Source organism: Balearica regulorum, chromosome 2, assembly GCF_011004875.1.
Source record: "Balearica regulorum gibbericeps isolate bBalReg1 chromosome 2, bBalReg1.pri, whole genome shotgun sequence".
Classification (NCBI taxonomy): Eukaryota; Metazoa; Chordata; class Aves; order Gruiformes; family Gruidae; genus Balearica; species Balearica regulorum.
Window position 1 is genome coordinate 85,943,513 of NC_046185.1, and position 26,864 is coordinate 85,970,376.

At 39.2% G+C, this 26,864-nt stretch overlaps 1 protein-coding gene across 2 annotated transcripts in view; it reads right to left on the reverse strand.

Moving 5' to 3' along the window:
- The window catches only part of CDH12 (cadherin 12), a 591,317-nt gene that overhangs the window by 1,722 nt on the left and 562,731 nt on the right, over positions 1-26,864 (reverse strand). For both annotated transcript variants that reach the window (XM_075744849.1, XM_075744850.1), the window contains 4 exons: positions 18,781-18,917; positions 11,299-11,420; positions 9,614-9,731; positions 4,348-4,599 (listed from right to left, as the gene is read on the reverse strand). In XM_075744849.1, coding sequence (XP_075600964.1) covers positions 4,348-4,599; positions 9,614-9,731; positions 11,299-11,420; positions 18,781-18,917 — 629 coding nt within the window. The remainder of the gene's footprint in view (positions 1-4,347; positions 4,600-9,613; positions 9,732-11,298; positions 11,421-18,780; positions 18,918-26,864) is intronic.

Below are 26,864 nucleotides of genomic sequence, written 5' to 3' on the forward strand. Positions count from 1 at the left end.
CACATTTTGGTCTCTTCAGGGATCTGCTTTGAAACATCCCATGTGATATAATTCTGGAGAGAAAAGGGATCCAGGAGAGCTGGTTGATTTTCAAGTGTCACCTCCTCCAAGGTCAACAGTGGTCCATCCTGATGAACAGGAAATCAAGCAAAGAGAGCAGGAGGCCTGCATGGATGAATATGGAGCTCCTGACTAAATGCAGAGATAACAAAAGAGGCATATAAGAGATGAAAACAGAGACAGGTGAGCCAGGAGGAATATACAGGGACCGTCTGAACATGCAGGGATGCAATTAGGAAAGTCAAAGCCCAGCTGGTGTTGAATCTCACAAAGGACATGACTGGCAACAAGAAGGGCTTGTACAAGTGCAACAGCAGCAAAAGAAAAAGTAAGGAAAATGTTGGCCCACTGCTGAATGGGGCAGGGGACCTGTTGACAAAGGACACAGAGAAGGCCAACCTACTCAATGGCTTCTTTGCCTCTGTCTTTATTGGTAAGGTTGTCCTTCAGGAATCCCAGGTCCCTGAGACCAGAGGAAAAGTCTGGAACAAGAAAGACTTATCTTTGGTGTAAGAGGGTCAGTTTAGGGAGCACTTGAAACAAACTGGGCACCCACAAGGACATGGGAACTTGCAGGATGCACATACAAATGGTGAGGGAGATGATGTAATTGTGAAGCCACTTGCCATATTTTTTGAAAGGTCATGGGGACTGGGAGTGACAGGAGTGTCACTCCTGTCTTCAAGAAAGGCAAGAGGAATGAGCTAGGGAGCTACGGGCCAGTCAGCCTCACCTTGATCCTGAGGAAAGTGACGGAGCAAATAGTTCTGGAAACCATTTTGAAACCTATCAAGAACAGGAAGTAGTCAGCATGGATTTACAAAGGTGAATTGCTTAACTCACCTGATAGCCTTCTACAATGAGGTGACTGGTGGATGAAGGGAGAAAAGTGCATTATTTTTTATCCTAACTTTAGCAAAGTTTTTGATGCTGTGTCCCATAATGATCTTCTCAGAAAAACTGAGAAAGCGTGGACTAGACAAGTAGACAGTGAGGAGTGTTGCAAAAGCGGCCAAACTGCCAGGCTGTAATACAGATGGTGATCAACAGCCCAAAGACCAGAAGGAGGACAGTCACTAATAATGTACCCCAGGGGTCGATACTGGGACAAGTTTTGTTTAACATCTTCATAAATGGCCTGGATCATGGTATTGAGTGCACCCTCAACAAATTTGCAGGTGCACAACAGGGGTTGTGCCATCATTCAAAGGGACCTCACCAGGCTGGGGGAATGGGCCAACACTAACCCCATGAAGTTCAACAAAGGGAAATGCCAAGTCCCGCACATAGAGAGGAATAACCACATACCATAAATGCTGTTGGCTGACTGGCCAGAAAGCAGCTTGATAGAGAAGGACCTAGGGTCCTGGTGGACAGCAAGTTCACCATGAGCCAGCAATGTGCCCTTATGGCAAAGAAGGTCAACAGCATTTGGGGCTGCACTCGGAAGAGTGTTGTCAGCAGGGCTAGGGATGTGATCATTCCCCTCTGTTCAGCCCTGGTCAGACACACTTGGATTTCTGGGTTCAGTTTTGGGCTCCTCAGTACAAGACAGACATGGACTTTCTGGAGTGAGTCCAGTGCAGAGCCACAAGGATGACTAAGGGATTGGTGCATCTGCCATATGAAGAGAGGCTGAGAGAGCTGGGACTCTTCAGCCTGGAGAAGAGAAGTCTCAGGGGGGATCTTATCAATGTGTAGAAATACCTGATGGATGGAAGTAAAGAAGATGGAGCCAGGTTTTTCTCACTGGTGTCCAGTGACAGGACAAGAAGCAATGGGCACAAATTGAAATGCAGAAAATTCCATTAAAATGAAAGAAAAAAGCTTCTTTACTGTCAGAGTGCTCAAGTCATTGGATCATGTTGCCCAGAGAAGATGTGGTATATCCATCCTTGGAGATAGTCAAAACCCAACTGGATTTGTCCCTAAGCAACCTGCCCTAACTGACCCTGCTGTAAGCAGGGAGGTTGGACTAGATGATCTTCAGACGTGCCTTCCAACTGTGATTTTGCAATTCTATGTAATACAAGATGTTACAAACTAGTTTTATTCCAAATGGCAACTCAATGGTAATCAGCTTGTGGGGTTTTTTCACTAGTTTGTCTTTGGTGATATATTTCATTGAGTGCAAAATCTGCTTCTAGTAAACTAGCCTTTTTGTTATTTTTAATTCCTTAACTGCCTTTGGTAGAAATGACAGTGTTCTATGTGCTGTTGTTGAAGTAACACAATAATGAGTACAAAAGTTGCAAGCATTATAAATTCATGGTCAGGCTTGTGTGGCCTAAAATAACTCCTGATTCTGGTAATATGTTTGACCGTCTTTTGTGTAGAAATGAGTTTGACAAGAATGACTTCAACTACAATTTTAATGACTCTGTGTCAGGCCAGGTTCACAGCAAAAAATGAAAATCCAAAAGCAGTTTTTAAATTGATCAATGGAATAGTAGGGAGAAAGTCTGGATGCAAGATAAATGCCATTCTCTTAGGTTACACACAGCACTGGAGATCTCATTATTTATACATTAGTTTTTCTCAGTAATATTGCCAGGCTGATTGGAATGAAGGGAGTTATTAAAGGACCAAAACCTCTTTTCCAAACATGATCTTAGTAATTCAATCTGGTGTTCAGTGCAAAGTGGGAATTAAGATATCTTCATTAGTTTTGTATAATGCAAGAGCGTCAATCAGAAGCAGATCTGGTAAGGAGTTCTTTGGTATAATTATTTTTGATTGAATATGCTGGGTTTTTTTAAATAAAAATTATAGTTATTTCAACAAACCATTAGGGAAACATAAACATAGTTCTGTTGAAGGCCTCCATGATAACCTAGCAAATTTGGGGGAAATTCAGATTTCACGTATTTCCACTTCCCCAGATACTCTGCCATTGTAAACGATCTCTGTACCAAGAGCACCAAGCTCTCTGCAGAGTAGTTCACACTGTCCAGGTAACTGGACACAAAGGTGGAAACTTGAAAGGCTTTGCTATAGGTAGGTGTTTAGTGCTTCTAGGCACTTTGCTCTGTAACAGAGAGGTTAGATATCCTGGGAGTCTTGCCTTAAGACAGAGCTCTAATTGACTTATCTCTCCTTGTGAATATAAGTTAAAGCTTTTTTCATAATAGAATTTCTTTATGCTGAGGTTCACACCTGGCTGTTTTTACCCAGGAAACCCCTAAAAGTAAAAAAGAAGTCCAAAGGAATTGCGGTAAAGGAGACACTATTCTTCTTGCTTCCGAAAAACTGACCTAAGGTTGTTTTGTTTTGGTTTAAATTCTTCAGAATTGATGTATTTGTTATCAATTCCTGTTCCATGGAAGTATGACCATTTGCCATTCTCGTTCTGATTTGAAACAACATTCTTCTCACAACATAAATTTTTTACACAGGACAGAAATTCTGGCTTTTACTCACTGCTACTCAGAAGGTAAGCCTGTACTAATTTACTTAAGTGGTAAATTACTATATCATCCAAATGCAAAGAGGTATCCATATGTTATATTCTGTGTCTGCAGCTATTTTTGCCTATGCGTTAGACCTACATAAGGTGAGGTCTAGGAAGCCCACTAGTATCAAGAAGAGGCTTAGGCCAGCATCTATAAGAATCAGTCTGCATTCTGCAGCCCACATTGTGCCTGTGTAAGCTACAAAGTTGGTTTTATTTTGTTATCAGTTCATTAAGGCTATATTATAAGTAGGATGCATATGAGCATTGACTGCTTTGGGCATGTTATAAATAAGGCAATATTTAAATATTATGTAGATCAACTGACTGCTACCTTATAGAATCCATGTCTGCCTGAAATTAAAATGTTCCTGTAAAGTTTTACATGGATCTCACCAGTCATAGTCTACATTACAGTAATTTTCTGCTCTCTCATTTCTTCATTTTCCTTTTGCTCGGGGTGGTGTCAATAATTAAATAAAGGCCCTTACTAAGTCCTTACTGCTGTTACTGTCAGTAGGACTTGTCTACCTTAGTAATAATCTAAAAATATTAATTCTTCAGAAAAGTATTTGAACAAAACTGGTTCAGAGAAAAAAATATGGTTTGGATTCCACTGAAAGCTGGTTCTCTTCATGCAATAAGAAATATGTAGGTGTTAGCAGATTCACAGTCATGGTCAGGGCTTTAGGATGCTTTTCTAGAACCATAGAAGCATAAAAGTTCTTATAAACTGCCACACATTTTCAATGGCTTTCGTTAAACAATAGATGAAGCTAGTAACAACACAAATTAATTCAGAGTAATACACTTCACACGATTTCATGAGAACTAACCTAGAAGTATAACAATACACAACAAGATTGCAATCAGGGCTCCTGTGCTGAGGCCAACTGGTAAGAAGATTGCTTCCACATTGCAGGACAGGATGGTACCATCAGAATCACATCTGCAAACACGGATAGTCATTGTGTTTGTGCTGCTCTGGACAGGGTAGCTGCTATCTTCTATTACTAGTGGAAGAAAGTACAGCTCTTGCTGCCTTCTGCTGTAACCATTTCTCCTGGTTTCAATCCCAGCTGTGTTGTCTGTAAAACATGACACAGTCATTACAGGATTTTTATTGTGTACTTCAATTCACCATTGTAGTTTGTATCACCTTTACTAATAGGCAGCTATTCCATTTTTGAAACTCAGTGAATGACACGCTTTATGTAATTGCCTTGTTTTTTTCATTACAGAAGGTATTGTATTCCGACTGGTACAGCTATTACTTGCAGAACATTAAATAATATTCCATTTCTTGTAAACTTGTTAACATGACATCTAAAATTTCAAAGACATAAATAATAATTAAAAACAGCATTACAGGTATAAGATTAGGAAGGCTTTTCAATTTTTATTTTCTCCTTATCTCCTTATATTCCAAGCGTGTTATCCAAAGGACTTTGATTGCACATGGATTTAGAATCAAGTCTCAATTAATTAATTAATTTCCCTTTAGAACTGAATGTAATACACCTAGACAAAATGCAAAACCCCTTCAATTTTCCTGTCCCATTAAAAATAAGTACAGAAATGAACTGAGTACTTTATAATCAGCACATTTGCCATCAAGTAGTCATGAATGTATTCAGAACTCCTAAAAGTTACATTTTATCATTTCTTCCCCGTAGATATTCAGTTATCGCTGCTTTTCGTGAATCAGAGTAGCAAGAAAATGATGTGCAGATTAAAGGAATTACATTGAAAGCAAAACCAAAATGAAATTAACAGGGAATTAATTAGCTGACAGATCTGAATGAAGGTAGCCTGCAGCAGTCACTCTTTTGCCATCTCTCTCACGTGTTTTACTATATCTTTAGAAGAGGCCACTTGCTGTCTGCGTTATGACTTTCATCCCTTCTTGGCATTTTGTCACTAGGTAGAAGGATTAAGAGCTGTGAATTCAACAGTCAAATACTTGTGTGGAGTTCTGATTAAGGACAATAAGAAGGAACCCTAAATATCCAAAATCAGATATATTATGATCAGCCACCATTGAGAATGCACTTGACTGATAAAATGTTTATTTCAGAAGTCCTATTTTTATCAAACTCAAACATGGCACATGGATACATCAAGTTCAGTGACATTTAGTTTTGAAAAAGAAAAATGTCTCAAAATTGTTTGAATCAAACCAACTTCCATATTCAGCTTATTCTTTCTATGATTAATCATCTGCACTGTATAAAGAGTTTTATATCTAATTTGAAGTCATCCAGCTTAATCTTGTTTCTATTCTTATTAATAGAATTATTTCTATTCTTTTTTCTTCTTCTAATTGCAATGTTGAAGATCACTTTAATACATGTTATAATGCAACGAAATGACTTTCCATTCTCCTTTGAGAAGAATCAAACAGATCGATCTCTTATGCCTTTGACTTTGAACAATTTTTGTTGCTCTTCTACGACCCCTTTCAATTGTTCAAGGTCCTTTTGAAAATATGGACACAGGCATGTGTTTGAACTCTGCACAGAGCAGCTTGGAGCTGCAGTCTGAGGCTGAGACAGCTTCTGGTTCTTCAGTCTGTTGGCAATAAATTTATTTTCAGGATGTGCGTGACAGTCTGGAGAGAAGGAAAATTCTCACTCTTACATGAGCAACTGAGTGTGCTCAACAGGGAAGCAGCCCTCTAGGGAGCAGGGGCCAGCAAAGTGCAAAGAGGAAGGTGGGCGGTTCAGCTGGAAGCACTCCAGCTCTACCAAGGCCTCTCACTTCTATTCAAAGTTGGTGGATCGGTCTCAGCGTTGCTGAAGGCATAGTCTAGAAACATAACATTTCCCTGTATTTATTTTTATAAAGACTCCAAATGGCAACCTTGAACTTCTGTGTTACTATTGTCCTCATTAAGCTATATTCTGAGGAATTATGGAACTTGGAAAAGTTTATTCTCTTGAGTCCACTACAAACGTATTACACCTGCTGCAATATCACACCACCCATGGCTTATAGCTGTATAGAACAGCAGTGGTGTGTTTAAAAATCATAGAATCATAGAATGGTTTGGGTTGGAAGGGACCTTAAAGATCATCTAGTTCCAACAACCCTGCTGCGGGGTGAATGTGAAACAATGACTTTACATTTAAAAGTGTTAGTTGTAACACAGTGAACAAGATTGTTTCCTCAAAAAAAAAAAAAAATCAAATTCCTTTCACAAAGTACCTGCTTCGTACTAACATAATTGATAACTCAAAAGATAATGGTATTTATGTTTTAAAAGTTTTCTGTAGTGAACATAAGGTTATGTTATTATACCTCTAAATTATGCACAGAGCAGACCTTCCACCTTTTTGGCAAACAAAAGGCAGAAGATACAGAAAATATTGTACAGAGTTTCTGTTTGGACAGATTTTTCTAATGGTTCTGTAACATCATAAAAAATTAAAAAGTCTTTTATAGTTCGAATATATTCCACAAAAGCTTTTTTTTTTCTGTCTTCCTTATGTAAATAGTGTTCTTTTTTCTTCTTTTTTACTAAGTGTAGTAAAAATCATCTAGTTCCAACCTCCCTGCCATGGGCAGGGACACCCTCCACTAGACCACATTGCCCAAAGCCCCATCCAACCTGGCCTTGAACACTTCCAGGGAGGGGGCATCCACAACCTCTCTGGGCAACCTGTTCCAGTGCCTCACCACCCTCATAATGAAGATTTTTACCCTTATATCTAATCTAAATCTACCCTCTTCAAGTTTAAAGCCATTACCCCTTGTTCTATCACTACATGCCCCTGTAAACAGTCCCTCTCCAGCTTTCCTGTAGGCCCCTTCAGGTACTGGAAGGCTGCTAGAAGGTCTCCCCAGAGCCTTCTCTTCTCCAGGCTGAACAACCCCAACTCTCTCAGCCTGTCCTCATAGGAGAGGTGCTCCAGCCTTCTGATTATCTTTGTGGCCCTCCTCTGGACTTGCTCCAACAGCTCCATGTCCTTATGTTGGGGGCCCCAGAGCTGGACGCAGTACTCCAGGTGGGGTCTCACAAGAGCGGAGTAGAGGGGCAGGATCACCTCCCTCGACCTGCTGGTCACACCTCTTTTGATGCAGCCCAGGACACGGTTGGCTTTCTGGGCTGCAGGCACACACTGCTGGCTTGTGTTGAGCTTCTCATCCACCAACACCCCCAACTCCTCCTCCTCGGGGCTGCTTTCGAGCCATTCTCCACCGAGCCTGTAGTTGTGACAGGCTCTGGCACTCCCTGCAGCCTGAGACCTGGGGGGCTGCAGGTTTTCGTGGGAGCTCTGTCGGGGTTGCCACATCCATTCTGGCGAGTGCAGAGGACACAGCTTTCTGCTGGGTGGATACTATAGCTAACCTCCTTCCCAGAGGGTTATAAGTACCAATGGAAGTCACCTCTTGAGCTGGTATGGGGACTAGGCCCTCCCTGCACACCTTCCCGCACCAACTGCCATGCCACACCCTGGCTGATGCTCCACGCTCTGTTCGCGGTGCTCCAGGTGTTTGTGCTCCCTACGGTGCTTTTTATAGGCGTTGGCCCGGCCGCCATTGCTCTGGGAATGCCCAGGCCTTGTCAGCAGCTCCTGCGAGAGCTGCCGGCTCCTGGCAGGTCTCTCCGCTGCCCTGGCCTTTCCTTCTCTCAGGAAAACCCTCTGTGCACCGAGATCTGCCACTCCGCTGCTTTATTTACAAATCATTCAGTGAAATACCTCGCTCATCTGTAAAATGTTTTTAGCTATGTATGACATACTAAGATAAAAGTCACAATAAGTTTGGGAATAAATAATTTTTGTCTAGGCATCTTCACAGAGGAGCTATGTAAGAAGAGAAAATAAGCACAGTTTATTTTTCTGCTGTTTGAAATTTATTTCTTCCTGAACTTTCTTTATGATAAATGTCTTCATGATTAATAGTTGTGCTTATTTTGTTGGCTTTAATTTTGTATCACCTAACATTGACAAAAGTGTATGGCTTTAAAAAGTAATGTGAGTCATATACTTAAATGGTTTTAAAAAAGGCTAAATAAGCGGCCTCTGCAATTATTTTCATTCTGTGTATTATCCATTTCTAGCCTTTTTGGGGTCTTGGGTTACTTAATTCTCAAGTAAGGAACCTTTACATCATACTCAATATCATCTCAAATTTAAATTAAAAATTATGAATATAATTAATATTTTCTTAAAAAAATAGGAATTATATACTTAAAAGTAATACTTATAACCTGCATAGTTAAATATGGAAAGGAATGCTACTGAACTTTATTGGATGGCTTTAGGTGTTCTTTCTTTGCAGAGTAAACCCTTTTTTATGAAAAGCTTATCATATCACAGTTCTTTAAAGATCACCTAATAGCTGATAAACTCATTGTTAAATATTTTTCCTGATTTGATTAAAGTAATTAGTGGTGAAAATTTACTGCAGTTTATTATGGTGTTTTACCTGTGTCTGTTCACAAGACTACATGCTTGAAGATGTTTACAATAGAAAAAAAGATGTTTTTTCACCTTGGGTTATTCTTTGCCCCTTATCAAAAGCATTCGAGTGAAAAAAAAAAATAAAAGAGATGATCAGTTATGACAAAAATTGCAGGAAAAAATCAGAAATGTTAATTATATAAATCTACAAATTATTAAGGATGTTGTGGGATGTTATACTGCAGCAACACTGTCCATATTTAGAACTAATTCTTCTGCAGGACTATGCATCCTCCAGAAAGCACAATAGCTGAGTACTTTGAAAACAGTTAGCAAAGTTATAGTGTTTAAACAAGGCAGCAACAGTGCCTTGTTTAAAGGTATACCTGCATTGGCATATGAGTTCTTCCTGAGATACTGAATGATAAAAGGAAGAAAATAAAACAGGTAGCAGTGTTTTTGCAGGCCTGTAGGGAAATCTCAGCCTTTGGTGTTCTGACAATTCCTGTCCCCTAAAAATAAGAAAAGTTGCAAGACCTCAATTTTTATTAATATATGTCCTAGATGGTTTAACAATTAGAAATGTCAAATAAAAAAGTTAGTCTGTAGACACGACTGTAAAACAAAGTAATCATATTTGTCATTACAATCACAGCCTGCTGCTCTGAAAGAGAGATACGGGTAAGCAACTTACTTCTGTAGTCATGGACTGTGAAATTTGGTTTGTTGGACGCTTCAGCTGACAGTCTGAAGGAAAACCTTTGCCCAGCTGGTGACAAATCTTTGTCTGCTGCAGTGACAGTCTGTATCACCTGAAACCAGATTAAGATTAATTCTGAAGTCAGTTCATTCTTCTAAAAGAAGCAGTTTTGTAGAAGTGCAAAGTGAACATCAAGTGAAACAACAAAAGTGAAATCCTGCTGCATTACTCATTCCTCTAATATATTGGACAGTGGACGCAAGAAGTCTGAATACTATAGCCTCCAGAGGACTCATGATGTCTCAGAAGTTCTTGCTTTGACATATCTGAAGGAAATCAGAAAGATTTACCGTATATTCATAGCAGAAGTATTTAATTTTTTTTTTTTTTTTTTGGTATTAAAATACTAGTGATTGTTTTCAGGTGAGTGATTACTTAAAGACAGTTTACTTTGTCTGCTACTTTTACTATCACTGTTATGAGTGGTACATGTTGTAGTACTTCACAAAACTGCACCTTAATTTTACAGCTTGAAATGAAGTAGAGAGGGTTGAAAGATCTGCACCATCTAGGTGTGAAGGAACTTTTGGCTCCCAGAGTCCTGTCTACTAGATTTCAGGTAAGCATAGCGCAGATAAAATGTTTCCTAGTAGAATTGCCACTGATCTTTTAAAAAGGAAGGCATTTTTTTTTTATGTAACGAAGGTCTAAATATTTAAAATTTTTGACAGCTCAGTGCTTATCTCGGTCTTCCCTGTAAAAGGTTGCTATTTCTACTGTTAGTGCCTGGATAAGGTACTAACTAAAGGTATCCAATAAACTAGAAGTTAAATTGTGTTGTATGGTATTTAGTTGAAACACATTTAAAAAAAAAAAAAAAAGATGAGATAGGAATATCATATGAAGTCATGGACAAATCTGTAATAAAGGCAATAAAAATCACATGGACTGATTATGTATAACATACATATAAAGAGAAGTCACTAATTACACAGCAGGCTGAATACATTCCTTCCACAGCTGGCAGTAACTTTCAAAGTTGAATAGTTGAAGTTACAAGTGAAGTCTTAGAAACAGTATTAGCTGTTAATATGTTCGATGGTCAGCCTTGGTGCTTTGCGGAACTGTGTTTAATTGCACAAATTCTGTGCAGAAGGAGCATGTGCCAACAGCTTCTGGGGCCAGCTCTAATAATACTGGCATCACTCATGATATAAGGTGATATCCTGAATCTGAAATAGGTTTTGCATGCTATGTATATATTTGAAACTGCTTATAAAAACATGCTTTCAGGAGGACTGTCTTTGGGGTTGTGGGTTCTTTTTCTCAGAATAGGACACAGAAATGGGTGTAATCCATCCTACTCCATTTACTCACTGCAGTTTTACCCTTATATTTAAGTGTCTTTAAGGAAGGGATTATTTCTCCTGTCATAGCTATTAAATGCAAAGTAAAGAGTGGCTCAGGCCCATATAATCAGGGATAATAAAAATAAATAGACCATAAATAGACCATAAAGGTCAACAAACAGAATTTCAAAAGGTGAGTATTTCCAACACAGACATTTTATTTGTAAAAGAATTCTAATCATGATGTCATTTTCAAACCCAGAAATTTCTATTGCTATGAGTAATAAGGAAAGAAAAACCAAAATAGTAAGCATTACAAATTTGAAATACCTGTCCTGGTTTGGCATTTTCACATACAGATGTCTCATATGGAACTGAAATTTCAGGAGGAAACTCGTTGACATCTAGGACATTTATTATAACGTTGACTTTGCTGGTTAGTAGTGGGTTACCTATAAATGATTTTTAGGAGAAAAATGTTAAGGAATACTCTTTATGTTTGTTGTCATCACCAGTGCACATGAGCTGTCATAAACTGTTTTGATCCCAGTATTGTGATTTCTAAAAGCCCTCGACTTCTGTTTATTTCAGATTTGTACTAAGGAGAAATCAAACTTGGATCCATTACTTTTCATAGAGTAAGGAATCAGTCAACATGATTATGTTTATCAGAGCATAAATTAAGGAATTTGAAATTGTACCTGTAATGTGAAGTTGTACCTGTAATTAAAGATGCAGACTTTCTCAGATCACTTTTCATGGAGTCTGTGGAAAACACTTCCAATGATTAAACCTGAATTCTGTTTTCCACAATGAAATGCAGAAAATCAGTATTTATTACTTAGCCACTGTTTACATCTTCAGGATATTAAGGATGTAAGTGGACCATACCCATTTAGAAGATGGAGAAAAGTAAGAGAGAAAGATATAAAGAAACTTCTTGCTGAAAGCCAGACAGAGTCAGTGGTAAATTTAACAGTGAAACATGTAGAGCTAGCATTCAATTTGTGGTTAAGCCACTGGGCTAAGTTGTAACAGTTATTTCTTTAACTGCATAAGTATTTGCAAGCAGCAAATATTTTTGTGCACAAGAAATGCTAAAACCCAGTATACATGATGCTTCTTTCCATTGTCCTACCAATGCAGATAATCTTCCATCAGTCACTACATGCACTATATAAACAAGTTTACCTTCAAATGCAATGTCTGACAGAAAGGACACACAAATTCAATACAAAGCAGACAATATTCTCTTTTACTTTATGCTGAGACCCCTTGCAAGATAGCAGATACATAAAAAAAAACAGTTTAGCTGGTGAGTCAAAAGAATAGTTAATTTATCCTTTTGCATATCAGAAGAGTGGCAGCCACTATAGAGACACAGTTAACTATTCAAGAAATCTGTGCTATGAATCAGGGTGGTGTAGGAGTGACAGCATGGGGTCATGGTTAAGTACAAGCACAGTTTTCTTGAATCATCAGTCATAAATAGACCCTTCAAATTATTTGCATTAGCTGCTTCATAGTTTGTATAAACCTTTGCATTTCTGTTGTTTATAACTAACACAGCAAGGGGCAAAATCTCTTCATGGTGGCACTGTAGAAATTTTACATGATTTCTTTCTTGTTCCTAGGAATTAATAAATAAAGTGTTTTCAAGAGGCCTCTGCCAAAGCCAAAAGGTATTCCTCAATGATTTCCTAAATGAGGACCAGCTGCAAGTAGAAGTGTGTTTCACCTGTTTACAAGTAGTGGATAAACTGACCATCCTACAAACTAAGCTTGGAATCTAAAAAAAAAATAAATAATCAAAAACCCACTACCCAAATCACACAATATTTGTAGTTCCTTCCTATGAACATGTCTTATTAATAGTGGCCATATCTAATAACATCTCCTTTAATTCTCATTCATTTCCAATTCAGCATCATCCTTACTTGCAGAATGTCTATGTGGAGAAAGGCACTGGGCAGTATGAACGAAGAGAGTTTGGTCTAACAGCTGGGAATTAGGCAGTGGTTCTTTACATGCCAGAAGAACCAGAAGAAATTTAGATTGCTCACTCACAGTTGAATTGGTTCCTTTGTATAATAGAAAACAAAAAAGTGTTAAGAAGTTATTTTAGTCAGTAGAGATCGGGACCCTGACTGAATATACACAGAGATCAGAAAAGCCCTGAATAGGTCAAGTTCACGCAGTTACTGGCAGAAACAACCTAACTTAAAACTTCCCTCCTAGCATTACCCATTGCAAAGAACACAGCAACTCACACAGAGTAGCTCAGGTTTGCCTTTACTTTTTGTGTGTTTATTGTAAGGTACAACACTAAACAACAGGAGTTCAGAACATATTCTTCAAACACATGAGAGATTAATGCATTGCCATGAAAGTACAGGCATGGATGTTCGTTTCCTCTTAGAAATATGTTAGTAATGCCTTTCCAGTAAAAGAATGAATGTATTCAAAATTTATGCATCGTGTATGTAGGAGATATTAGCTGATTTTGATAATTTCTATTAAACATATCAGTTTCTATGTCTTTTTAGGCTTTTTTTTTTATAAGTATCGTACTTAAATATTTTTTTCAGCCTTTTGGAACAGTGTACGTATTATGGGACTGTATATTTTTAAAGTTATCAAAGGGATTTGACATTTTACCTGCCTTCAATATCATGATCAGATAGCATGCTTTGGAAATAGACATGAATATGAGTATACTTTTACATTTATTTCTCACTGATGGTCTGTGATTTATTTTGTGTGATTCTTTGAAAGATATATTAGAGGCTAAAATCTTTACTTGCTAAGTATTTTAGCAATGTAGAATTCTGCCTTGCATAAATGGTCAGCAAAACCCAAACATGAAAGTAAACAGAATTACTACAGCATAAGATGGACCTGCTTCCGGGTTTCACTTTATTTATGTGATTAATTTTGTTTCTAGTTTGCAGTGTTATCAATTTAATTACTCATATATATAAAGAAGACTGCAATTAGATTATGTACAACTTTGAATTCATCTATAATTACAAAGATCTGTAATACTTGATGTGAACGAGGCTGAAGAATTGCATTTCAAATACCACTTTGCAGACTTGACCCCCATTTTCTCTGTTTTTGTTTTGTTTGCTGTTTGTCTCAAAATCAAATCTTTTTGAGCCCTGTGAGCACGGCAGTGACGTGCCTGCTGGTACCAGTGTGTGAGTCACTGAAAACATCTGCTCATGCCTTTTAAACCCAGATTACACAGGTAAGAATATAAATTGGTTCAATCATTAGCCTAGGAATTAAGAAACTGATTTCAGGTTCCAATTCTGCCTGTAAGATACAGACAAATTAATTAGCTTCTTCCCTCCTCAGTTTCCCTGTCTGTAAGACAGTGACAACCCTGCTTCCTTCTTTTGCTCAAGTACCATCATCTGTTAACATCTTTATGGTTCAAGGATATTGCAGTAGTAGAAAATATGTAAAATACTTTGACTAATGAACTTGCGAAAATCCAAGATATCTGAGAAAATAGACAGTGACCATTGAGAACTGGTGATTCCTTAATCCCAGTTATGGCATGCAGAAGATAAAACCCATCTTGAGATTTAAACTGAGGTTTCTTTATCAGTCACAAAATTTGGACCTAGAGTTAGAGAAGATGGAAAGATGGTTTGGACAGGAAGGATTATGGTTACTTTATATTTATTTTTCAACCTTAACTAGCGCTTTGAGGATGGGAAAGCAGGAATAAGATCTTATGCATCTTATCTATTTCCTCTTTTGTAAGATGCAAAAGTCATTTCCAAACTAGGTAATTAAGCAGCATGCTGGGGAACTTTTTGAGCACTGGACTGTGATTTTTTTATACCGTTACATTCTTACAGCAGCCCATGGCACAGTTTTGGCCTGGGGCAACTAGTGGTCTTGCAGACAATTCACATGCATGTGCTGTGAGTTAGTATGGGTGAGGGACCACTCAAAGAATCGATTTACATGTGGGCACTCTGTTTGGAAGGTAAGAGCGTTTAATGGCATAGAAATAGGCTACTCAGTGCCAGCTGGCCTTTGTGCTTGGAACAAATGCAAGCCATGTTTAATTTATTAGTTTGGACAGAGCCTGTGGGATCAAAAATGTTCAGAAGCAGCAACCATGAAGGCTACTAGGGTGTTGATTTACTCTAAGAAGAAAAAAAACTACAATGAAATATAGTCAGGAAGTCAAAAGAAGTAGAGAGAAATTGGAAAGTGAAATGGGGGAAAAAAATGTGAGTCTGAAACATCCTCTCCCTGTCCATGCACTTTGTTCTATACAAAGGCTGAATTTTTATTTCTACAGATGAGTAAGGGATCTTCTGCATTGAGCTGTCTTCAGGTCTGTGTCATCATCTGCATGTCAGCAGAACAATCATCCATCTCCCTTTTTAAAAGATCTCTACTTTGGGACTGGCTCCTTTAACAAGGGTGAGAATAAAGTTACAAACATGTCATGTCAAACATGACAGCAGGCTATCCATCACTCCACACTGGGTACACCTCTGAGATGTTCTCAAGGTTGTACTGCTATTTGGAGACAGATTCTCAGACAGTGTTTAGATCAGATGTTTGGAATTTTTTCAGGGTTAGAAATAAAGATCACAGTATAATGATACATGGTCAGAGCTGGTCACTGCATAACTTGGGCAGAATAACTTCCCTTAATCCAGTTCCCCTTGTGGAACCAGCAAGGTATACTGTGTTATTGCTGGGTAACCAGGACTTCCCTGGCTGTGAGTGTGCAAGTTGACACAAGCAAGCCTAGGACAACCAGATTTCATAATTAATTGTTTGCTAAGCATCCAAGTTCTACCTCTCTTTAAGCTGCCAACCTGCACCATGTTTGGTGTAGGCAGGGATGAAGGGGCAGGACCTGGAGTTTTGGGAAGAATAAACTCAGAGTATATATATGAAGATATACGTCAAATAAATGCAGAATGAGGACACTGGACATGAAACCATTTGCAAATTCCCAAACAACCAGGCTTTTGAACAATTTTTTTTCCTCCGCAACAAGCAATGTCGCAAAGGTTACTGTAATAAAACCAAGGTATTTCTTTTCTGCCTTATTTTTGAAATGTATTCCTTTAAAAATTATGACTTCTGTTGCTTTAGTGCTAATAATAGCCAGATTTATCAGCTTGTAAGAAAAGTCTAAATGGTGCCTCCATATCTACATTTATATTTATCAGTTGCCTGCTGCTATGTTTAGCTATCTAAACTGTATGCCATTTATGCCATTGTTTGAAAGGTAACTCGATTGCTCAAAAGTCATAATATTACTTCAAGATTTTACTGTCTGTGAGACAAAAATGTAACGCAATCATCGTCTGTGATTTGTGCAGGGGTTTCATTCTGAAGCTACAGAAGAGCAAAGGGGAACAATCATTTAGAAAGCAGCAGGGCTAAGGCTCAGGCAGGGAGTCCATGTAAGCCTGCTCATGACCTTGGCATCATTTTCCACGTATAGGGGAATGATGGCAAAGGTGGTTTACTTTATTTTTGTCTGTGACTTGATGGGGATAAATCTGGTGGTCTTTGTTTACAACTGGCCTGTTCAGGAAAAGATAATTTATAGAATGACCATGACCATTAAGATGTGTCTAAAAGGTGTGGGGGGGGTTGTTGTTCTCTCACAGTGAGAAGGCAAAATATGTATTTTAGCAATAAAGTTTTTTAAGTAACAGAACTTAATATGCCTATTATTAGTTTGAAGTCTGTTTATTTTAGAGATGAGGTCATGGAGAACTGAAAATATATATACCTAACTATATATATATAGTTAGGTAACTATAGTGTCCATTCCTGAGAGAAGTTTATGCAAATGATTGCAATACCTGGCCACTTTCCTTAGGTAACCATGTATGTGTCAAGGCATTGTTCAGTGCACTTTTTTCACTAATAAGAGATGGCAGTTTCACTGTTTCTATGTCAGCATTGAACAAGTGGCATTTTTTTTTAATAGCAGAAATTCTTCAAGTATAGTAATTTCCCCGTCCTCTTTTTCTTCAGATGTTTTCTTCTCTTCTAACTTTTTTTTGGTTGTGTGCAGTGTGTCATTTCTTTCTGTGAAATGACACAGCCTTTATTTCTGTGCTAGCTCTTAGTCAGAAAACTGCATATAAAGTTTTGATGGTTAATATACCTCAAATCCTCCAAAATATTGCCAGCTACTGGTGTAGTACCAGTATGGCAATTGTTTTTAATGCTATAGATAATGGTCAATGTATAAATATTTTGAGGTATGCTGAAATGAATCACAAATATGTCTTAGGTGTAGATTCTTAACTAGGCAATTGCTAAAATTGGGAATTTCATAATACAGCCTACCTGCTACAGCTCTACATAAACATGATATTACTATATGTGTGCCAAGAATGTGCACAGATAAGCAGACTTTGAGGTTTTAGCTAGCTTTAATTACTCTTAGGAATAATAGACAGATTCATAGCAAGTTTACTAAAGCTGGTGCCTTACTGCAGAAAAAAATTACAAATCTCAAATGTTCTTTGTCCACCAATTAATCTAAATAGTTAAGCTTTACTAAAGCATAGACCATTATGAGACCTCCCCTCTGCATCTACCTGCCTTTCAGTTTCTCTGGAAACACATTACAGTTCTGCTGGACTTTCTGTCAATGTACACATGCACATGTATATCCATCTACTCAATCACTTGTGTTAGATTAGTTTCCTCTGTTAGTGTATTTCTTTTCCAAGCTACGGGTAAAATTCAGGTTTTCAGTTGACTGGTGCCTGCGTTAGATTTTCAGGCTCCAGGGAGTGAGCCTATGGTTCTTTTTGAGATAACTACAACTAAGAGTTTATTTTTTTATTTTAAATAATGTATACCTTCTCTGCTTCCAAAATCTCCCTCTTCCTGTTAGTAGCATGTATTATTTTTGAAGACTCAGTGCCAAGCAATACATTGAGGAAAACATGTTCTTTGCTTAGAAACTTGCATTTTCGGACACATAAACAATACAGAATGAATAGGAAGTACAGCAGGGGTCCTCTTCTACAGCCTATTGGTGTCAAAAGAAAGACTTGTGTGGCCTTTACACAACCAGTAAGTGACCAAAAGACTTGTATTCAAAGGGTGGTATATGACTATGAGAGTTTCAGTTTGACAGGATCATGAAGGAAGAGTGCTACACAGAAGGATGACAATGAAGAAAGCTGCAGTTACATAATGCAGCAGAAGTAGGGAATTCTTATTAAAAAAAAAGAAAAAAAGCTATGTAGGAGAAGAGACAAAGACAAGAAATGAAAAACAAACCACCACAAATCATATAGGAAAAGAAGACAAGTGGTTAGGCATAAAGTCTTAGGCAGAGAGAAAACACAAGAGCAAAGATGCAGCACATACATTGATTCATTTAAATCTTGACTCAGTGTACTTTTTGTCTGAGAATCAAATGAGTCTTTACATTTTTCTGCCTTCAAAAAGCAGATTGACAGACCTGTTATTTGACTAACCTAATTTCATATGGAGTGAATTACAAAATCAGAAATAAGAATTGGAAAGTCTCCATGCAGCTCCTCATACTCTTCATGCTGACAAAATGTTTTTCAGCTTCTGAGGGAATTGTGCCTTCATGAGGACTACTAGAAAAACCTTACTATACAGGGCTGTTAGAACATCACACTTAGCCTCACAGTGAGTCTGGCAAAATGATATTTATTAGGCCTCTTGGCAATACATGCATTCTTCACAGTATATTTATGCCTGAGCACTACATTCTGAAAAAATACCACATTAGCATATTAATTCAGTTTGTGTCATACTTACTAACTTTACTTGCAATTATAGAGAAATTGTACTGTGCTGTGCTTTCTCTGTCCAGTAATTCATTAGTAGCAATGGTTCCTTCAGTAGCATCTATTGTAAAGTAGCTGTCCACATCATTCTTCCAATCGATGAAATATCTGTGTGTGAAAAATATTAAACAAAGTAGATGCAAATGTGCAAAGATTACTCATTTATCATAACAGCAGCCTATCTAGCTCAAGTTTTGTTATTTTTCTCTTACCAGCTATTACGATGCTTGCAGAAAGAAGACCATAAAGAGTGATTTGTTTATTTATTTTTTGCAGAGATGGAATGCTCAAGGGAAAATGGGATATAATAAAAGATTTAGTACTTCTGGTGTTCAGATTATTTGAAACCTTTGAGCTCCCAAGAAGTTGATGCACAGCTTCTCTGACCCTGATCACTTGTACCAGTCACTTTGAAAAGCAGTAGCTAGGCTTAGAGGGAAAAAGAGAAAAGATATTTGAAATAGTGCTTGAGGTATGAATAGCGATGAAGAGTGGATCTGATCTGGTCTCTTTACATCCATTTGTAGCTGCAGTAGGCTGGAGGTACCTCACTGGGCTTGCAAAGAGGTGTCCTGCTGGACATATACAAGCTGTTGGCACAGTCTACTCAAAGATCCCTCACCTAAGGGATGTTGGAAAAGTCACAGTATGGGAGCTGGAGAAGAGCGTGCTTATTCCCCTATATATACAGGAGCAATAAAAGCCTCTTTGCCTTTGGGAACAATAGGCAACTTTCACTTTCACTGGAGCTGTGAGGAACAGGGAAATACCATTGTTTTTTCATTCTCCTGAGCCTTTGTAAAAAAAGTATGAACATAGAACAGATTCAAAACTCAAAATGTGTACCTATTTGTTATTTTTTGTTATATTTCCCTAGCAAGGATTTAATAGAAAGCAAAGATGCACTTGTAAATGTAGCTGCTTAAAAGCAATCTGATAATTATTCCAAACCCATTTCCCTTAAATGCTAATTAATTTGAAAGTCTCTTTTCACATTTGATGCTACTGTTTGTAGTCATAACAGAATAATAATTTTTCTGATGCAGTGCCACCAGCTACCAATTTCCTTTTCATTGTTAGTATCTTCATACCTTCATGATGTTTCTCAAAAACTAGGCAGGATGAAATTGAGAAAGCCATTTGTGAGTAGTAGGCGATAAGAACAAAATGGCACTCAACAGGAAGTACATTTAGACGATCATAAAGACCAGAGGACTATGCCTATGACACCTCATTGCATGTAAAACAGTGAGAATAAGTGTGGTGGCTTGACCCAGGCTGGAGGCCAGGTGCCCCCCAAAACCACTCTGTCACTGCCCTCCTCAGCTGGACAGGGGAGAGAAAATATAACGAAAGGCTCGTGGGTCGAGATAGGGACAGGGAGAGATCACTCACCAATTACCGTCATGGGCAAAACAGACTCTGCTTGGGGAAATTAATTTAGCTTTTTACCAATGAAATCAGAATAGGGTAATGAGAATCAAAAACAAATATTAAAACATCTCTCCCCACCCCTCCCTTCTTCCCAGGCTCAACTTCACTCCCAATTGTCTCTACCTCCTCCCGCTGAGCAGCACAGGAGTACAGGGAATGGGGGATACGGTCAGTTCATCACACGTTGTCTCTGCCGCTCCTTCCTCCTCAGGGGGAGGACTCCTCACACTCTGCCCCTGCTCCACAGCATGGGGTCCCTCCCACGGGACACAGTCCTCCATGAACTTCTCCAACATGAGTCCTTCCCATGGGCTGCAGTCCTTCACGAACTTCTCCAACGTGAGTCTCCTCCACGGGGTGCAGACCTTCAGGAACAGACTGCTCCAGCGTGGGTCTCCCACGGGGATCACAAGCCCTGCCAGCAAACCTGCTCTGGCGTGGGTTCCTCTCTCCTTGGGGCCACAGGTCCTGCCAGGAGCTTGCTCCAGCGTGGGCTTCCCACGGGGTCACAGCCTCCTTCGGGTGCCTCCACCTGCTCCAGTGTGGGGTCCTCCACGGGCTGCAGGTGGATATCTGCTCCACTGTTAACCCTCTCCATGGGCTGCAGGGGACAGTGTGCTTCACTGTGGTCTTCTCCAGGGGCTGCAGGGGAACCTCTGCTCCTGTGCCTGGAGCACCTCCTGCCCCTCCTTCTGCACTGACCTTGGTGTCTGCAGAGCTGTTCCTCTCACACACTCTCACTCCTCTCTCCCAACTGCTGTTCTGCAGCAGGTGGGTTTTTTTCCACCCTTCTTTACAATGTTATCCCAGAGGTGCTACCACCATCACTGATGGGATCAGCCTTGGCCAGTGGTGGGTCCGTCTTGGACCTGGCTGGCACTGCCTCTGTCAGACACAAGGGAAGCTTCTAGCAGCTTCTCACAGAAACAACCCCTGTAGCCCCCCTGCTACCAAAACCTTGCCATGAAACCAATATAATAAGCATCAAAGCTAGTATTTCCTTCTCTGATTAGTGTGGTTTATGGTAAGAATATATAGGGAATGTAATGATAAACACTATGTTTATTGCTGTAGAAGGAAGCAATGGTAGAAAGGGGTATAAGGCATATTCCTGAAGAAAACATCTCAGATTGGGACTTAAGAATACCAATAGCTCAGGAAGACCTGAATACTAAAAAAACCAACAAATAAGGTACCATGCTCCTTTGGAGACATTTTGATTAATAAAAATCACAAAAAAATCCTAGCTGTACATGAAATAGTTTATTTCATCAATTGACAGGCGTCATTACCAGTTCACTGCTTTATTTCAAAAGCCTCAGAAGTTATATACAGGTAGCATGTATCCTTTTACACAGCTGAGCAGGCACATTTTCTTGAATATGATAATATTGTCTAGCCACATTTGTAATTTCAATCTCATTGTTCAAAATTTGGTTGACATAAAAATTATGAAAAATATATAAGCCATGTATTAGATTATCATTACACAGAGATACTGTTTCAGAAACAATGAAATTACTCTTTCAGGATTTCCATGTTTAATAGATTATAATTTCTTCCAAAATTAAATATGCAACCACACACAAATAAATGGGATCGAAGCAAGAGAAAGTAACTGCTTATATTTCCCCTTAGGAAGATGAGCTTTTTCTAAATACCCTACACACCACAGTATGAGCCAGTGAAAAAAGTACAGCACCTAATTCAAAAAACAGTATAGGTGATATCCTCCTTCACCAGGAGGCTTTGAAACTACAGAAAACATATTCAATTTGAACACTGTTGTGTTTGAAGTTGAGTTCAAGCATGAATATTTGTAGGATCAGAATCTGGTAGCCTATCTGAAAGCATTCACAGAGGTGATTAACTTCATGCACAAGCCCAGTATGCCTACTGCTAAACACAAGCATCAGCGTATCAAAGTCTGCAATAAGCACTGCAAGACTAGCACTGCTCCTGCTGAAACTAATGGCAGCATTCCTCTCGGCTTCAGTGGAAGTGGGATCTGTGGGAATTGAACAGCTTCATAAAAACAGAACTGTAACAGTTCTTCCAACTTCATTGTCTTTGCCTGCATTAGCTCTGTGGAAACTATTATGCCAGCATTGTTAGAATTGTTGGGGATTTTTTGTTTTGGTTTGGTTTGGTTTTGGTTTTGGTTTGGTTTGGTTTTTTTTTTGCTTTGGCATTATCTTTAAAGACATCCCTTCCCTCTGTCTCCATGTGCTGCATATATGGTAAATTTAGAGGTGGAACAGCCAGTCATTTCAGCTCCTCTCATCCTGAGAAGCTATATATTCAATTAGACTACAGAGGGAAGAAGAGTAGGAGGAAGTATTGGAGATGTGTTGCCTAAAATAAATATATATTTACAGAAAAAACTGCAAACAAGTAGCCATTCTTCCTCCTGTCATTTGTTGTCCATGTGCAGCACCCATGAAAACATATCTGGCAGAAGATCCTCTTACAGACAGCGCTTCTGGACTCCCAGAATATCTGCTCCCAGATACTTCCGTAAGTCTGTAAGGCTTACTAAAAGAGTGAATGGGACCCCATCTGGCCACTTTTCAAATGGGAATTTTTGGAACATCCCAAAGGGAGGTAACTTTTGGGGCAAGCCCTAAAAGAAATGTAGGTTCCTTTTATAGCCCCAAAGCACTCTTTCATACAGTCTGATGCTCAACGTGAGATTCTTCGTAAGCAGCACAGTACGAGTTAGTCTCTTTCTAAGGCCAACAGTATTGCCTAAGCTCTGTCTTTTATTCAGAAAAAAATGCTTTCAAGAAGAGAAGAAATGGGAAAAGAGTCTCCAACCAGAAAAATCAGTAACTTTCCAGAGATAAACCCAGGTAGCTGGGACATAAAGCCTGACATTTGTTGTTATATTGTGACACAAAGAGGAACACTGTTGAAATACTGGTATTAGGACAGCTGTCTAGATCTTCTAGTCACGGTCTAGCAGTTTGAAGCAACTGAAGTTGGTTTGTCTGACTGCTCAGAGTCCCTGCAAGACAGATCATGGACAACTGCACTAATCCCAAGAGGCAGGTGTCTCCTTGAAAAGTTGGGGACAACTGGCGCAGCCTTACTTGTTGACATAGGACACAGCAGTATTATTGTTCAGAAGCACCTGAACAGGCCTGCCTGGCAGCTCTGAGTACCAGGACATTGATATATTGTTCATATTCACTGATGGGGAAGAAACTTTGAACTATATGTCTCCCTGAATATACTTCCCAGCAGAAGATTGTATTTCAGGTTATATTATTGAAGTGGAGGGAGGATAAGCGTGGAAGGATATACTTTTGCTAACTTTGGATCTTCCCAATAATAGCTGTATTTGTACATCAAATAGGATACAAGAAACAGAATGGAAATATTTGGTTTATAACATAATAAAAGTCAAGCATGAAGGACTCTCATCCAGAGTGTACACAAAGACACACAGTGCCCTCTTAGGAGCTCCGAGAATCATTTGCATTCATCTTGGCTAAATGATGGAGCTATGTGTAGCTCATGGAGTCTCACAGTGTACTCCCCCGAAAGAGAGCTCATCTTCTTTTGAAGAGCAGAGGACAATGGGGAAGACTGTGTTGACTCTAGCTGCAGCACAGAAGATAGCAGAGTGCTTGATGGAGCGCTGTTGAATACATGAGTGACAGCAAATCACACTTGTGAGGATAACAGGAACTCTGAGCCGTCAAGCAGACACGTGTAGTTGCCTCAGACTGTTGTACCATGAATAAAAGAACTGGACAGCTGTCCTGCTGCTGCTGTGGAAACATGTGTGACAACATGCTCAGGAGGGATGGGAGGTGGCAGGAAGCTAAGGAGTCTGTGAAGCTCAGGACTTGAGTTGTGTTTTTTGGTCTTAAAAGTGTGGAGGGGAAGACTTCTCCTGCCTAGCAGGGACAGCCTTGGGAACAGTGAGGTCCATCCTCACCACAAGTTTGTAAACCTTGCCAATGTCTTGCTTTGTTGTTCCATCTTGATCGTGACAGCAGAGGTTGCAGAATGCAACAGAGGAATCATATAACAAGTTACAGCATGCAACAACTTACAACATATTACTATTTTTTTTTTTTTAGTTGATGCTTAAACACAATACAGAGTATACATATTTGTGCTCATGAATTGGCCCTTAGTGGAGTTTTCACCAGCTGTTCCCAAATTTGTAGAGGAAAGCATATTGCAACTTGGACTAAGTTCAACAAGGGGAGCTTAGGAGAAAGTTACAAGGTCCTTTACAGGGTAATAGCCATTTTTTTCTGTTTTCCAAAATTCAGCTGCATATTCTAGTCTTGCTAGTATTACCTTGATAATAAATAACCTATACTGTTATGGTTTCATACTCAAATCTCCTTTACATTCCATATACACACACATATATATAAAATTTTCTGTTGATATTTCAGCCAGATAAAAAATGTTACAACCACCATTGGTGTTCAGGATCATTTTCTCTTCTCAGCTCTCTTTTGACAGGGCTTTATTGCCTCCAAAGAAGGACAGTCACAAAGTACTGGCCTAAGTATTTTGTTCTGTGCTTTTCAAGAACATAGGGACACCTTCTTACGAGCTGGTTGTGGTTGCTGGGATTGTTCTAGTGACGGAAATATTCTCAAGTCTTCTTTTGAAGAGGATGTCATAAATGTAGAGAAATTAAAAGTAACAGACAGTCAAGAGGTACCAGAAAAATTTACCAGGTGCACAATGTTGGCACAGTGAAAGCTGGGTCATATCAAGGTCTAGGTTCTCTATCATGCATTCCTATCCCAGAGGCACCCTGGTGTATTTATCCTTGCTTGTGCTCACATGTAGCTGACAGCTACGTCTATCCATACTGAAAAGCAGCATCCAGGTCTCAGACAAGCTGCTTTGACATCATTTTAGACTGGAAGGTCTGAGAGACTGGTTAAAAGAGCAGAGTTGCAATATCTTGCCCATATACTCCCATACCTCCTAAAAAGTAAGAACACAAGCAGGAAGAGTCTTGTGTAGTTCTGCCATATCACTGCATATGAGAGGTATGAAGGGACTTACTTATAAATCTGGAGAAAAAATATTTGTTTCCATAAAATTGTCTTTCTGATACTGAACCTGAAAGATGAATAGATGGAGCACCTGGTAATATGGATAAACTCTGACCATCTGAAATGCAATATGCAGTTCTTAAAACTTGTTTATGATATTACAGACATGTAATTCAAGCCAGGAAGTGAGCAAGGTAAGACATATGTATGTGTGTGTATCCTAGAAGAAGAGAAGATTGCTTTAAATCTAGACTGGAAGGATTAAGGATTAAGGATTTACACAGAAGTAAAACTCCAAAGGACTTTTAGTTACATAGTGCTAAAACACCTACGATAGGTATGGTGCAGCGATGGTGAACATGAGGAGAAGAGCTCTGCCCTGCCCAAGCTGCTGAAAGGAACAGTGAAGAAAAGATGCTGTCTACACCCTTTTTCGTTGTTTGCATGGTAAGCAGGGAAAGGAAGAACAGATCATGCCCCTAGAGATGCTGTTAAACTGAAGACCAAACTTGCTCCTGCTGCAACAGCATGCATACAGAAAATCATCTAATGGAGTAAAGTACATTATTCAATTGGAATTGGCATGAAAATGGAAAGGAGTCATCCAATTCAGTGAGCAGTAACATATTTAACATTTAATTACTGGCTTTCCCTTTTATTTTACTCTTCCACAAATACGGTACAGTAATTGCAAACAGCCTTCTAAAAGAAGAAAAGAAAAAAATAAAGAAAAAAACCAAAGGTGAGGGGGATACATTCCTTTAACTTTTATATTTGATACAGAATTGTCCTTCATCATCTGTGCCACTCATCAGCATAAATATTCTTGTCTGTATTTCAGTTTCTATTGTGAAGTTGTGCCTTAAGCAGACCCTGATGGTGAATCCAAGAAAACCCAAACTCCAAATAATTTAGCTGCCAACACCAGCTTAGAAAGCATCTTACTACTCCAGCTACAGCTTGTCAAACCCAAGCACTGGAATGAAGCATTTTAGATATAAGAAAATTCCTGATGCAATGGGATAAAATGAAGTATCATTTCTAAAGAGAAACTGTGGTTTCAACTATACTTTTCCAGCCCACATTTTTTTCCAACTTCAGGTATGTACTTAATGCCTTTCCCTGTAAGGGAACCATATGGAAAGAGGAAAGATCCTTCCTTTCTCTTTCTGTAGCTTCTTTACTGGCTGGGCTCTGTTTACACTTAATTTCACTGAAGGTGCTCTTCTGTTGGATCACCAGTCCCTTCTGATCTTCCCCAAGCACTGCATCCTTGCCCAGCCACCCTGGAAAGGTTCTGTGGCCGTCAGTGGTGGGAGGAGGAGGTGCCTGCAGCCCTGAGGTGGGCTAAGGCACCTCTGGGGGTGCTCGTGTCACCCTGCAGACGCCTGAGGTCTCCATTTAGGCAACTCAGTCAACTGAGGTAAGGGCGACCGAGGCCAGGCTGAATCGTTGGTGTATTTCGGTGCTTGGAACTGGTTTGTTTGGTATTACCCACTTGAGAGGTTTCAGTTCCAATGCTTTGGGAGAGCTGCTACTGAAAGTAGTTCTGCTGATAAGAAGCAAATGAGGAATATGTATGAAA